The sequence below is a fragment of the Vitis riparia genome, chromosome 3 (genome assembly GCF_004353265.1).
Source record: "Vitis riparia cultivar Riparia Gloire de Montpellier isolate 1030 chromosome 3, EGFV_Vit.rip_1.0, whole genome shotgun sequence".
Classification (NCBI taxonomy): Eukaryota; Viridiplantae; Streptophyta; class Magnoliopsida; order Vitales; family Vitaceae; genus Vitis; species Vitis riparia.
Window position 1 is genome coordinate 943,158 of NC_048433.1, and position 12,169 is coordinate 955,326.

Consider the following 12,169-nt stretch of genomic DNA (forward strand, 5'->3'; position numbering starts at 1 on the left):
TAATTTCCTGAGATGGATATGAAAATCAAGAACAACATCTTAGCCCAAGAAAAAAAATTGAGCAGATGCTTACAGTTTTGATGTGTACAGAGTGGGTCAGGGAGTAGGGTTATAATTTGGAAATAGAAATGTATTAGTCACATTTACCTTTTGTAGATGTGAGAGCTCATTAAGCTTAACGATTTCCAAGAAACTTGCAAAAATCTGCAATTAAGCTTTGACATGCCACCTTTCTGTATATTCATCCTCTTCCATACTGTTAAGTTAGAAGGATAGAGGATTTTTAGTTGAGAAAAGCCATTTGCAGATACTTGCTTTTCCATCTCCATGGTATGAGTCCTTAATCTGAGAGCTAGTCAACGATTTTGGCAGCTTCTACAAAATTGTCATAGAGCACTCGTTGTAAGAGACCATTCATTTTTATGCATGTCCTGTCGTACACAAAACAAGAAATGTACAAGAGCCACCATTTTAATTTGTGCCACCATGCTGCCCATTCATGCCACACAGACATATGAATCATAATACAAAACCCCAAAACAAGAAACTCGATCGATACAATAATCAAAGCAAAAATATGCACATTCTCTTGCCTTAGAATGACGAGGAAGACATCCTTATATTCATATATAGAAAGTATCAGAGTTTCTTTAACAAAGAAGAGCTCCAAACCACTTTTATTGAAATGCAGATTGGTAAGAGACCAACACAAGAAGCACACCCCTCATTAGGATAGCAACACCCCAAGGAAAGCTCCCGGCTCTGTGATTGGACTCATGCTGTGGATGTGGAAGCTGAAAAAAAGCCCCTCATTGGTGGAGAAGGAAGCCATGAAGAAGATGAAGACTATGGGCAACAAGAAGAGGAATAGCTGGAGGTTGATGGTAGTTTGGTGCAACTGGGCCTTGTAGCTTGTGTAAAACCAATTCATTGGTTTCTAAATCCCTGATCCCCTTCTCTTGTGGAAAAACCACTCCATTGTTTTCTCAGTCTCTACCTTAGTTCATCTGCAAGAAGTAAATGGGCTTATGTAAGTGATCATGGAGTGGGTTTGCTTGATTATATTAGGTTAGGTTTTGGCATAAATGCATTAAGTATAGAATCTATTTGAAAGTCTTATATCTTTTCAAGTTCTCCTCGTCCAAATTGTCGTTACCAATTTTACAATTAACAGTCATGATAACGAAAAAAAATATATATAAAATCATTTTCAGTAAATAAGAATTGATTATACTTATCACTAAATTTATCATTTTTGTAGACTAATAAGTACAAATAATTGGTTCCAAATGTGGGATTTGTTACCAAAACTATATGATTACATGAAAATCTTTTGCCTCTTTATAAGAGTAATTTTAGTGGATAAGAATCTTAACTGGGAGTTCAACTTCTGATATCCCCTGCATATCGCAATAGGACTGATTCAAGCTTCACAATTCAATAGATGGATCATTTTGGTCTTGGCCATAGAAAATCCGCTCTCATTGCTATTCATAAGAATAGATAAATGCATACAATCTCAGTAACAAATTGTTACAATAACAGGAATAGAAAAACACACACTCTGATAGGTCTTAATCACTTATCAACTCACATAGTTTACAATAATATACAAAAGAATTATACAAATTTTCATGCAACCAAACACACCATGCACAAACAATTTTCTCATATTGCTGCATAGGCCTCAGCAATCATCTGTAATGAAAGTGAATTGCACCCTTATTCAATCCAGTGTGCCTGAAATGAAATGAAAAATCAAGCAAAGCTAGTCAGCTCAATAATAGCAATCATCATTACAATTTTGAACAGAGATTGATCAACTAATGTTCTGGCTTTTTTTTTTTTTAATTTTTTTTTATCTTTTTTCTGTGAACACTATATGGTTCTTTGTATCATGTGTACATGACCAAGAATTACAGGGTTGGGTCCAAATCAAGAACAAATCAAGAATACATGTTGTACAAACAATCTAGACTAATGCAAACAATCTCAATCTCTAGTTCTAATAATAAGCTCAGACAGTCACTGACCCGACTAGATCTTGATCAGGTATGGATTCACCAATCTTCTTGTGCTACTGCTTATAACCCCAGCAATCATCAACGGTAAAAATGCCATATAATGTGGCCTTCTTTTTCCTCTTCTGTCTTGCTGAAATGGAGATGAAAATCGAGCACAACCCATTAGAGTAAGAGAGAGAGAGAAATGTTATTAAATAATTTTGTTCCGATAGAATCTTATTTAGGAAAAGGCTGGTCTCTAGTTTTATTAGAAAATGAAAAATTATGCAGTACAAGAGTTCAACATAGATTTCATTTTAAATGCATTATGAATAGAATAAATGAATATAGAATAATATTGCATGAGTAATCATATCAGTCATATGTGGAAATAAGCAATGAAGAAAAGTGTTACAGAGGAACCATGTTCTAGGGCCCCTTTTTTTAAGAACTCTGTGACTCAACTAATCAAATGTATGAGTAATCAAAAATGAAATTTGAGCATAAAAGAGTTAGTTACCTTCTAATTTTATGCCATTCAGAAGGATATGGCAAGGAAGAAATCCAACGATGATATGCAACATTGACATCTACCTTCCTTAGATGTAAGAGCTCACCAAGTCCATCGATGTTGAAGTAACATTCAAAAATCTGCAAGTGAGTAAGTTTTGGCATGCCACCCTTATTTATAATCAACAACCTTGGTGATGTTCGTAAGCCAGAAAGTTGAAGGATTTTGAGTTGAGGAAAGCCATCTGCAGATACTTGCATTTCCTCTTCAAGGTATTTGGACATTCTTCTTAATCTGAAAATCAACAATTTTGGCAACTTCTCTAAAATCATCATATGGCCATGGCCTAGCCTAATATTTTCCAACGTCAATTGTGTTAAACTTGGCGGGAACTCATGTGCTTTAGGTAACATCGGTATTGATCCTTTCAACAGCAACTTAGATAGATGAAGCCAAGAATTCATGACAAAGCATGGAATAAAGTTAGGTGATACTGCCTCAAGATACAAGGAGCGAAGATTCGCAAGCTTAGCAATGGAGTTTGAAAACTCAGCCACTGTCACATCATCCACTTCTATTTTCAATTTTCGAAGGCTAGTGAACTCGCTTGTGTCATTTTGTTGCCAATCACTAAAATATATGCCTGAAAGAGTTTGAAGATTTCTCAGGGTATCAATTTGTAATGGTTTGCCAACTTTTTTATAATACGAGAGGAAAAGGTATCGTAGATTTTCCATTTTTTGTATCAGAATTGGTACTTCTGTGGAAAATCCTACACCCAGAGTTTGTAAACCCTTTAACTTACCTAAGAAGCTCAAAAGGTATGGATCATTGAAATTTTCAACCCTCTTTAATGTCAAATATCTTAAATGAATTAGTTTCCCAAGTGAATTTGGTTGGCTTATGATACCTACTGCTTCCAAGTCCAACACTCTAAGCAATTTGAAATACTTATAAATAAAATTTGAGGATAGAGGTTGGTCTCCAAAAAAGAGGAGAGAACGAACGTATGAAGTTGAATTTTGTTTGGAAGCATACCTCTTGAAGTCTAAATAGATACCTAGTCGACGGGATTTGGTTGAAGGGAGAGATGAACTAGTTGAGGAAGGAGAAACTATGTCATTTTTAATCTCAAAAAAGTTTTGCTCCTTCGCCTTTTTTATGCATAAATCCCGTACTAGATCATGAATCCGACATCGTGTGACTCTCTCATTAACACTCACTGACACCACTTGAACCAAGTTTCTGTTGATTAACTCATTCAAATAATCCTCAGCGGTGTCCTCCAGTCTCTGTTCATCTTGTTGTGTAATAAAACCCTCCGCAATCCATAGAAGGAGTAAACGTCTCTTGGAGATTACCTTATCTTCTGGAAAGAGGCCTAGATAAAGAAAGCAGGATTTCAAGTTGTGGGGCAGATCGATGTAGCTTAAGCTCAATATTGCATCTACTCCATTGCTTACTGCGAAGTGCGCCCGGAGTTTGTTGAACACTTCTTCCCACACAGTCAGTAACTGCGTTCTGGATGATAGCAAGCCTCCCAATACAACAATAGCCAATGGTAAACCAGCGCATTTCTTCACCATCTTTTCCCCAAGTTCCGTTAACTCTGGAGGACAACTCTCGGTAACATTGCCAGGGATTGCACTTCTACAAAACAACTTCCAACTCTCTTCTTCGGAGAGAAGTTTCACTTCGTAGGGAACACTTTGAGCATCTGCTTGCAAAGCAACATTCTTGTTTCTAGTTGTAAGAAGTAATCTGCTGCCATTGTTCTCCTCTGGGAACGCCTTTGCAAGGCATTTCCAATCGTCACTTTCCCATATGTCATCCAAAACTACCAAAAATCTTTTCTCCTTCAGACGCTCGTGAAGGAAATCCCCGAACTCGTGCTCTTGCATTTTCTCTATCTTCTTTGCTTCATCTTCATTTGGTTTATAGGGAATTTGGTTTAGAATATTCTGGAAAACGTCTCTGGGTCTACAATCTTGGGATACATAAGCCCAGGCACGACAAAACCGAAAATAACCCATGACTCGGCTATCGTTGTAGACTTTTTTGGCAAGAGTAGTTTTGCCTATGCCGCCCATTCCTACTATAGAAACGGCACGGCGTCTTTCATCCCCTTTCACAAGCTGCTCCACGAGCTTATCAGTGTCTTCCTTGAGGCCCACAATAATCTCTTCTTTTACAAGAGGAGAGATATATCTTAGCTTTTGTAGCCTCTGACCTGCTTGGCCAATTGCTTCTCCAATGCTATTGATTCCGTACGTTTCCCGACTCTTCGAGATGTCCTGGATCTTAATTTGGATGGCTTCAATTTCCTTGCCAACCTTATAAGAACTCACCACCTTTTTGAACATGCGGCAGGGGAAGAACTTTGTCCTTCCAGACTCTACATTGAAGATAAAGGCATCTATAGCGTCCTCAGCATCATAAGCAACATCCTGGATCTCAGAAACCCAGTGGCGCACCCTCTCATCTTCTTGCTGCTTTGCATCCGCATCTTTCAAGAAGCATTGCATCCGCTTCAGCTCTCTCTGCATCCGATCGACTTGCTCATGCACCCCTTTCAAGAAAATTGCTTTTTGAAGGAGTGCGTCGCCAATCCTTTCGACAGCGAAGGAAACTGCAGACTCAGCCATGAAAATAGATTTGATACTCTCAAAGGAACAGTAGCTTATGTTTTGTCAAAGTTTTGGTGCCAAACCCCAGATTACACTTTCCCCTTACACTGCAATTTAGCCTCCTCGATTTGTTGTTAGGGAGCCAATTGCTTTCCTCGTCCGTAAGATTGATACCAATCCTTCAGTTGTTTCTCATCTCTTTGTGCTTTCCTTCTGCTAGTGTCAAAACTAAAACCTAAAGGTGTGCTTCATCTCTTTAAAAAAGAAAAAGGAGCCTCAGCTTGAGTTTAAGAACATCTAATTTTTGGCCCTTGGAAGGAAAGAATCTAGGACTAGTCCATTAATTTTCACTTGTCTCTTTAATGCAGATTCCTTGGCTCTAGCAAGCATCATGCCATCAAACTGCCCTGTATTGGTTTAGTTTCCACCCCGAAAAATATAACTCATGAATCCTCTCCTGGGAGGCTAAAAAAATACTGGAAGAATGATAAAAATCGCAATACAGCTGGCTCAATTTTGCATGTCTTCTCTAACATACGAGTCTTTTCTTAATTTTTGAGAGTTAACAATTTTGATAGCTTCACCAAAATGGCTATGGTGTTGCAGTGCAGGCCATATCCTTCTAATGTCAACGGTATGAGATTCTTGAGCTTGGCATTGGACTCTGAGAACTCGGCCAACTCACTTGACCATCCAAGCCTCTCATCAGATTAATTGTGATTAAGACTTTATGCATCTCTTTGTTGTTATCAACTCAATTCCAATTCACATTGGAGGTACAGTTGTTTTTGTCTTCTTTTGTGGAGTGACTAATTCTACTAATTGATCATGCTTGACTAGTCTGTGTGAACGGCATAGTATGGCATAGTTCATTTTCGTGAATTCAGAACATGTATGATGTAAGTGAGTTGGGTTCGGAAAGTTATTCGATTAATCCCATTCCATGAATAGAACAGAATTCTCTGCAGATTAGCAGTTCATGTTATAAATTTCACTGTAAAACACATTAGAACAGCTTTTCCATTATGTATCAGAACTAGATGTGAAGGGAGATGAATTACAGGGCTGGATCTAAATCACACCAAAATACAAGAACAATAAACAATAAACAAATCATACACTGTCACATGCTGTAAAAACAATTATAATTGAGTTGATGACAATCTGCATTGAATACAATCTCTGTCTCAAATAATTATTCTAATAACAAGTTCAGACAGTCGCTGACCTGACAAGGTCTTGATAAGGCATGGATTTTTACTTCCAAATATAATAGAAAACAGAGTTTGTATATTCATTATATGATCTTCTTGTACTGCTGCTTGTAACCCCAACACGCATCAAGTGCCATCTCCTGAGACCAAATTCAGGCATCCTGAAATGGATATAAAAATCAAGAACAACATATACTAGAGATTTAGCCCAAGAAAAAAAGAAAAGAGTAAATCCTTAACATTTTGATTTTTATAGAGGGTCAGTGGGTAGGGTTATTGTTGATTTTGTTTGGATAGAATCTCATGTGGGAAAAAGGCTACTCTCTAGTTTTATTACAAAATTAATAAAAAAGATATGCATTATAGGAGTTCAATATGGATTTCGTTATGAAGGGATTTCCAATAATATAATTGGTCATATGTGGAAAAAGTGCCATGAAAAAAATAGCAAGTGTTAGATTAATTAACCGTCCTTTAGGACCCGTTTTTTAAGAAATATCTTACTAGAGTAGTAGTTGATGTATGACAGTATGAGCGAGGAAAAATGAAATTGAGCATAAAAGAGTTGGGTACCTTTCTGCATAACGCCAATTGGGTGCACCAAGGCAAGGAAGAAATCCAGCTAGGATGATATAGATGTGAATCAATGAAATCTGCCTTCTGCAGATGGAAGAGCTCAACAAGTCCATCAATGTCCAAGACACTTTCAAAAATCTGCAAGTGAGTTAGCTTTGACATGCCACCCTTCTCTATAATCAACCTCTTCCAGTTGCCTAAACTAGAAAGTTGGAGAACTTCGAGTTGAGGAAAGCCACTTGTAGATACTTGCATTTTCTTTCCAAGATATGAGTCCTCCCTTAATTTTAGAGTCCTCAATTTTGGCAGCTTCTCCAAAATCACCATAGGGTCATGTTCCAACCGGGTCCTTTACAAGGTCAATTGTGTTAGACTTGGTAGGAACTCATGTGGATTGCATAATTGCCTTAAGGCGTGTTTATGTTTAGCTTGGATACCTTGAGCCAAGAGTTCATGACACATAATGAAATATTGGAGAAATCAATTGCCAAAAGATACAAGGAGAGAAGATTCTCTAGCTTAGCAGTGGAGTTTGAGAACTCAGGCACTTCTAAGGCAAATTCCCCCTGTAGTTTTAATTTTTGAAGGCTAGTTAGCTTACTTGTATCATTTTGGTGCCAATCACTAAACCACATGCTGGACAGAGTTTGGAGATTACTTAAGAATGTTAATTCACAAAGGCATTCCATCTTGTCTTTCATACAGGAGGAAAAGGTGTTGCAGATTTTCCATTTTCAGTATCATTGTTGGTACTTCCACAACCCAATCGATATCCAATGTCTGCAAACTTCTTAAATTGCCCAAGGAGGTTGGAAGATAAAGGAAGGACCTCGGATGTAATCTTAAGTACCTTAAATGAATCAATTTCCCAATTGAACTTGGCAGGCCTATCTCTTTTGTGTTTCCAAGTCTCACACTCTAAGCAATTTAAAATACTTGTAAACAAAATCTAGTTGTATTATACTAGAGTATTCATATTTTAATTCAAAAAAGAGAAAAGTGCGAATGTATGGAGTTGAATGTTCCATGGAAGCGTACCTCTTCAAGTCGAAATAAATACCTTGTCGACAGGGTTTGGTTGAAAGAAGAAATTAACTAGTTGAGGGAGGAGAAACTATGTTAATCTCAAAAAAAGTTTTCCCCATTCGCCTTTTTTATGGACAAATCCCGTACTATATCATGAGTCCAGCATTTTTTTAATTTTCTCAATGGTACTGACCGCTACCTCTTGAACCGAGTTTCTATCAATTAACTCTTTTAAGGTAATTATCAACTGTTTCCTCAATTCTTTGTCTATCTTTTGTGGAACAAAACCCTCTGCCATCCATAGGAGGAGTAATTTCCTTGTGGGGATCACCTGGTCTTCTGGGAAGAGGCCTAGATAAAGAAAGCATGATCTCAAGTTGTGGGGCAGCTCAATGTAGCTTAAACTCAATATTACATCTGCTCCTTTGTCTCTGGAGAAGTGCGCCTGTAAGTTGTTGAGCACATTTTCCCATTCAGTCGGCGATTGATTTTTGGACGATAACAAGCCTCCCAATACAACAATGGCCAATGGTAAACCAGCACATTTCTTCACCATCTTCTCCCCAGATTCCTTCAACTCTGGAGGACAACTCCTAGTATCATTGTCAGGGATTGCAGTTCTACAAAACAACTTTCAACACTCTGCTTCTCAGAGAAGTGGCATTTCATAGGGAACACTCTGAATATTTGCTTGCAAAGCAACATCCCTATTTCAAGTTGTAAGAAGTAATCTACTGCCATTGCTTTCCTTTGGGAAGACGTTTGTGAGAAATTTCCAATCTTCAACGTTCCATAGGTCATCCAAAACTACCAAGTATGTTCTTTCCTTCAATTGATCATAAAGGAAATCCCCCAACTCATTTTCTTGCAATCCCTCTATCCTCTCTGCTTCTTCTTTAGTCAGTTTAGAAACTTGGTTTATAATCCGCTGAAATATGTTTCTCGGTTTGCAGTCTAGCGGTGCATAAACTCATGCTTGATAATCTTGAAAACGATGAACAACTCTGTTATCATTATAGACTTTTTTGGCAAGAGTTGTTTTGCCTATGCTGCCCATTCCTACTATAGAAACGGCTTGGCACCTTTCATCCCCTTCCACAGGCTGCATCATTACATTCTCTGTCTCTTCCTTTAGGCCCACAACAACCTCTTCTATGACACGAGGAGAGGCATGTCTTAGCCTCTGAAGCCTCTGACTTGCAGTACTGCTAGTTGCTTCTCCAATGCTTTTGATTCCATTAAGTTTCCCGACTCTTTGAGATGTCCTGGATCTTAATTTGGATGGCTTCAATTGCCTTGCCAACCTTTTAAGGACTCACCTGCTTTTTGAACATGCGCCAGGGGAAGAACTTTGTCCTTCCAGACTCTTCATTGAAGATGAAAACATCTATAGTGTCCTCAGCATCATAAGTGTTAGAGATTGGCGACCTGAATTCTTTTTTTGTCCAACCCGAAAAGTTCGCTGTGCGACTTATGTGATGAAGAAAAATTATGGATTTTTTGCCCCGGCAATATGGACTTCATTTATTTATGCATTAGCTGCTTGATTCTCTCCCCTTTTGTACCAATTTTTGACATAATGGATTTTCTTTTTCTCTACCCCTAATTTTTCCCATTTAGGATTTTCCACATAAATTTGTGTGTCCTTACGTTCTTGTTTCCTATTCTAGTTTTTTGTAACAATAAGCAAGATCCCAGATCTCGGAAACCCAGTTGCGCATCCTCTCATCTTCTTGCTGCCTTGCATCTGCATCTTTCAAGAAGAATAGCATCCACTTATCTCTGGAGGACAACTCTCAGGGTCATCTCCTGGGAATGCAGTCCTACAAAACAGCCTCCAGCTCTCGTTTGCAGAAAGAAGTTGAATTGTATGGTGAACACTTAGGGGATCAGCATGCAGAGCAACATCCTTATTTCGAGTTGTGAGAAGTAACCTGCTGCCATTGCTCTCCCTAGGAAACGCATTTGGAACATATTTCCAATCTTCACTCTTCCATAAATCATCAAAAACTACTTTTCTCCTTCAGATAGTCATGGAGGAAATCCCGCAGCTCATCCTCTTGCAATTTCTCGGTCCTCTCCGCCTCACATTCACTTGATAAAGAAATTTGGTTTATAATTCTCTGAAAAATGTCTCTGGGTTTACAGTCTAGAAACACATATACCCAAGCTCGACAATACTGAAAATGATTCACCACTCTTCTATCGTTATAGACTTTCTTGGCAAGAGTAGTTTGCCTATCCCTCCCATTCCCACAATTGAAACCACAGTTCGCCTTTGGTCCTTTCTCAGCAGCCGCTCCACTAGCTGATTTGTATCATTCTGGAGGCCGACGATACCCTGATCCTCTATTCGAGGAGATGATTGCCTGAGCTTCATCAGCATCTGACTTGCGCTGTTGGTTGCTTCCCCAATATTTGTGATTCCATAGGGAGGAATTCAAGCTATTGCATTCTAGCTTTACTTAAAACATATTATCCTTTGATAAGAACGTATATTTTCTTATTGTATGAATACAATCTCGTTTCTTGTAGTGCACATATTGTAAAAGTAATTATAATCGAGTCCATGGCAGCCTAAACAAATACACAGGCTCAGGCACTCATCATTTTAACCATATGATCACAATCATAATATCAAATATTCCAACACTATCTTCTCGATCGGCAATCATTTGCTGCAATAGCGCCAGACATCCTCATCTCTCTCTGAAAACCTGTAGTGAGAAAGGAGGGGAGAAAATGAAATGGAATGAAAAGATCTAATTACATTCCTTGCAATTTCGAAGGAGTTCATTTTTTTCTCTTTTATTTGCCTGTAATCTTCTACCCAAATAAATGTTAGTGTTTCGAATTCAAGGAGGGGAACTAGGCCTCAATGCTTATAGCAGGAAAAAAATGTTGTAGAATGAGGGAATCCGTGAAACAATTTGTTACCCTTGTGGACATTTTTGGTAGGAAGAATAAAAAAGAGTGTATCCAGTTAGGAGAATTTGGAAATCCACCAACCACATTTATCTGCCATAGGGATGTAGGAGCTCATTAAGTCCATAGATGAACCATAAATCCTTATAAACTCTCAACTGAGAAAGCCTAGGCATGCCACCCTTCTCATTGACCACCCTCATATTAGATCATCATGAGTTTGGCATTCTCTAACCCTCCCATTAACGCTCATTCTCACTACTCGAACAAGTTTCTGTTTATTAACTCATTTAGATAATCTTCAGCTACATCCTCCATTCTTTGTTGATCTTGTTGTATAACAAAACCCTCTGCAATCCATAGTAAGAGTAATTTTCTTGTGGATACTGCTTGGTCTTTTGGGAAGAGGCCTTGATGAAGAAAGTGTGATTTTAGGTAGGGGGTGAATCCATGTAGCTTAGGCTTAACATGGCATCTACCACCTCTTTGCCCCTTGAAAGATGCATACCAATGTAATTGAGCATCTTTGCCCACTCAGTAGGTAACTTATTCCTTGACAACAGGCCTCCCAATACAACAATGGCATGTGGTAAACCAGTACATTTCCTCACCATCTCTTCACAAAGCTCCCTCAACTCTAGAGGACAACTTTGAGTGACACTGTCGAAAAATGTGATCCTACAGGACAATTCCGGACTCTCATTGCTTAAAAGAAGTTTCATTTCATCGGAAACACTTTGACCGTCGCAAAGCAACATCCTTATTTGGAGTTGTCAACACTTTGAAATTTGGCCTATGCCAGCCAGTCCCAAAAGACAATTCGTCATCAGAGACATTCCAAGCGTGGAATGCAAAGCAATGAACAACTTTACTATCATGATAAACTTGTTTGGCAAGAGTAGTTTGGCCTATGCCAGCCATTCCCATAATACCCTGTTTTTCTACAGGAGGATTAGATTTTCTTAGTTTCCACAGCCTCTCAGTTGCATTAGTTCCTACTCCAATATTATTGATCCCATACGCTTCTCTACTTCTTGAGATGTCTTTTGTTTTAATTTGGATTGCTTTGTCTCTGTATTCAATGATAGTGACCGACGAATTGGTATTGGGTAACATCAACAAACCAGCGATAGAGAACAGGAGATAGGGTTATTTCATTGGAACCCCGAGATATTTCCAACCATGAATTGAAGAAATGCCCGAAGGATGTGCCGTGCCATCCACAATCATGTGATTGATAGTGCAACCAATAAAGATGCCATCAAGGAACTCAGTCACTTGCACTGC

The 12,169-nt window shown here is 38.5% G+C and overlaps 1 protein-coding gene across 1 annotated transcript; it reads right to left on the bottom strand.

Annotated features, from left to right (window-relative positions):
• Positions 1 to 3,075: 3,075 nt before the first annotated feature.
• On the bottom strand, positions 3,076 to 5,274 carry LOC117910913 (putative disease resistance protein At1g50180). The gene is made up of 2 exons (XM_034825100.1): positions 3,553 to 5,274; positions 3,076 to 3,157 (listed from the first exon to the last, which is right to left on the bottom strand). Exons 1-2 carry the CDS (start codon positions 5,157 to 5,159, stop codon positions 3,145 to 3,147), a joined length of 1,620 nt encoding a protein of 539 aa, XP_034680991.1. The 5' UTR covers positions 5,160 to 5,274; the 3' UTR covers positions 3,076 to 3,144.
• Between the last annotated feature and the right edge of the window lie 6,895 nt (positions 5,275 to 12,169).

Coding starts and splice junctions, on each gene's coding strand:
- LOC117910913 (XM_034825100.1), bottom strand. CDS start 5,159: ATGGCTGAGTCTGCAGTTTCCTTCGCTGTCGAAAGGATTGGCGACGCA.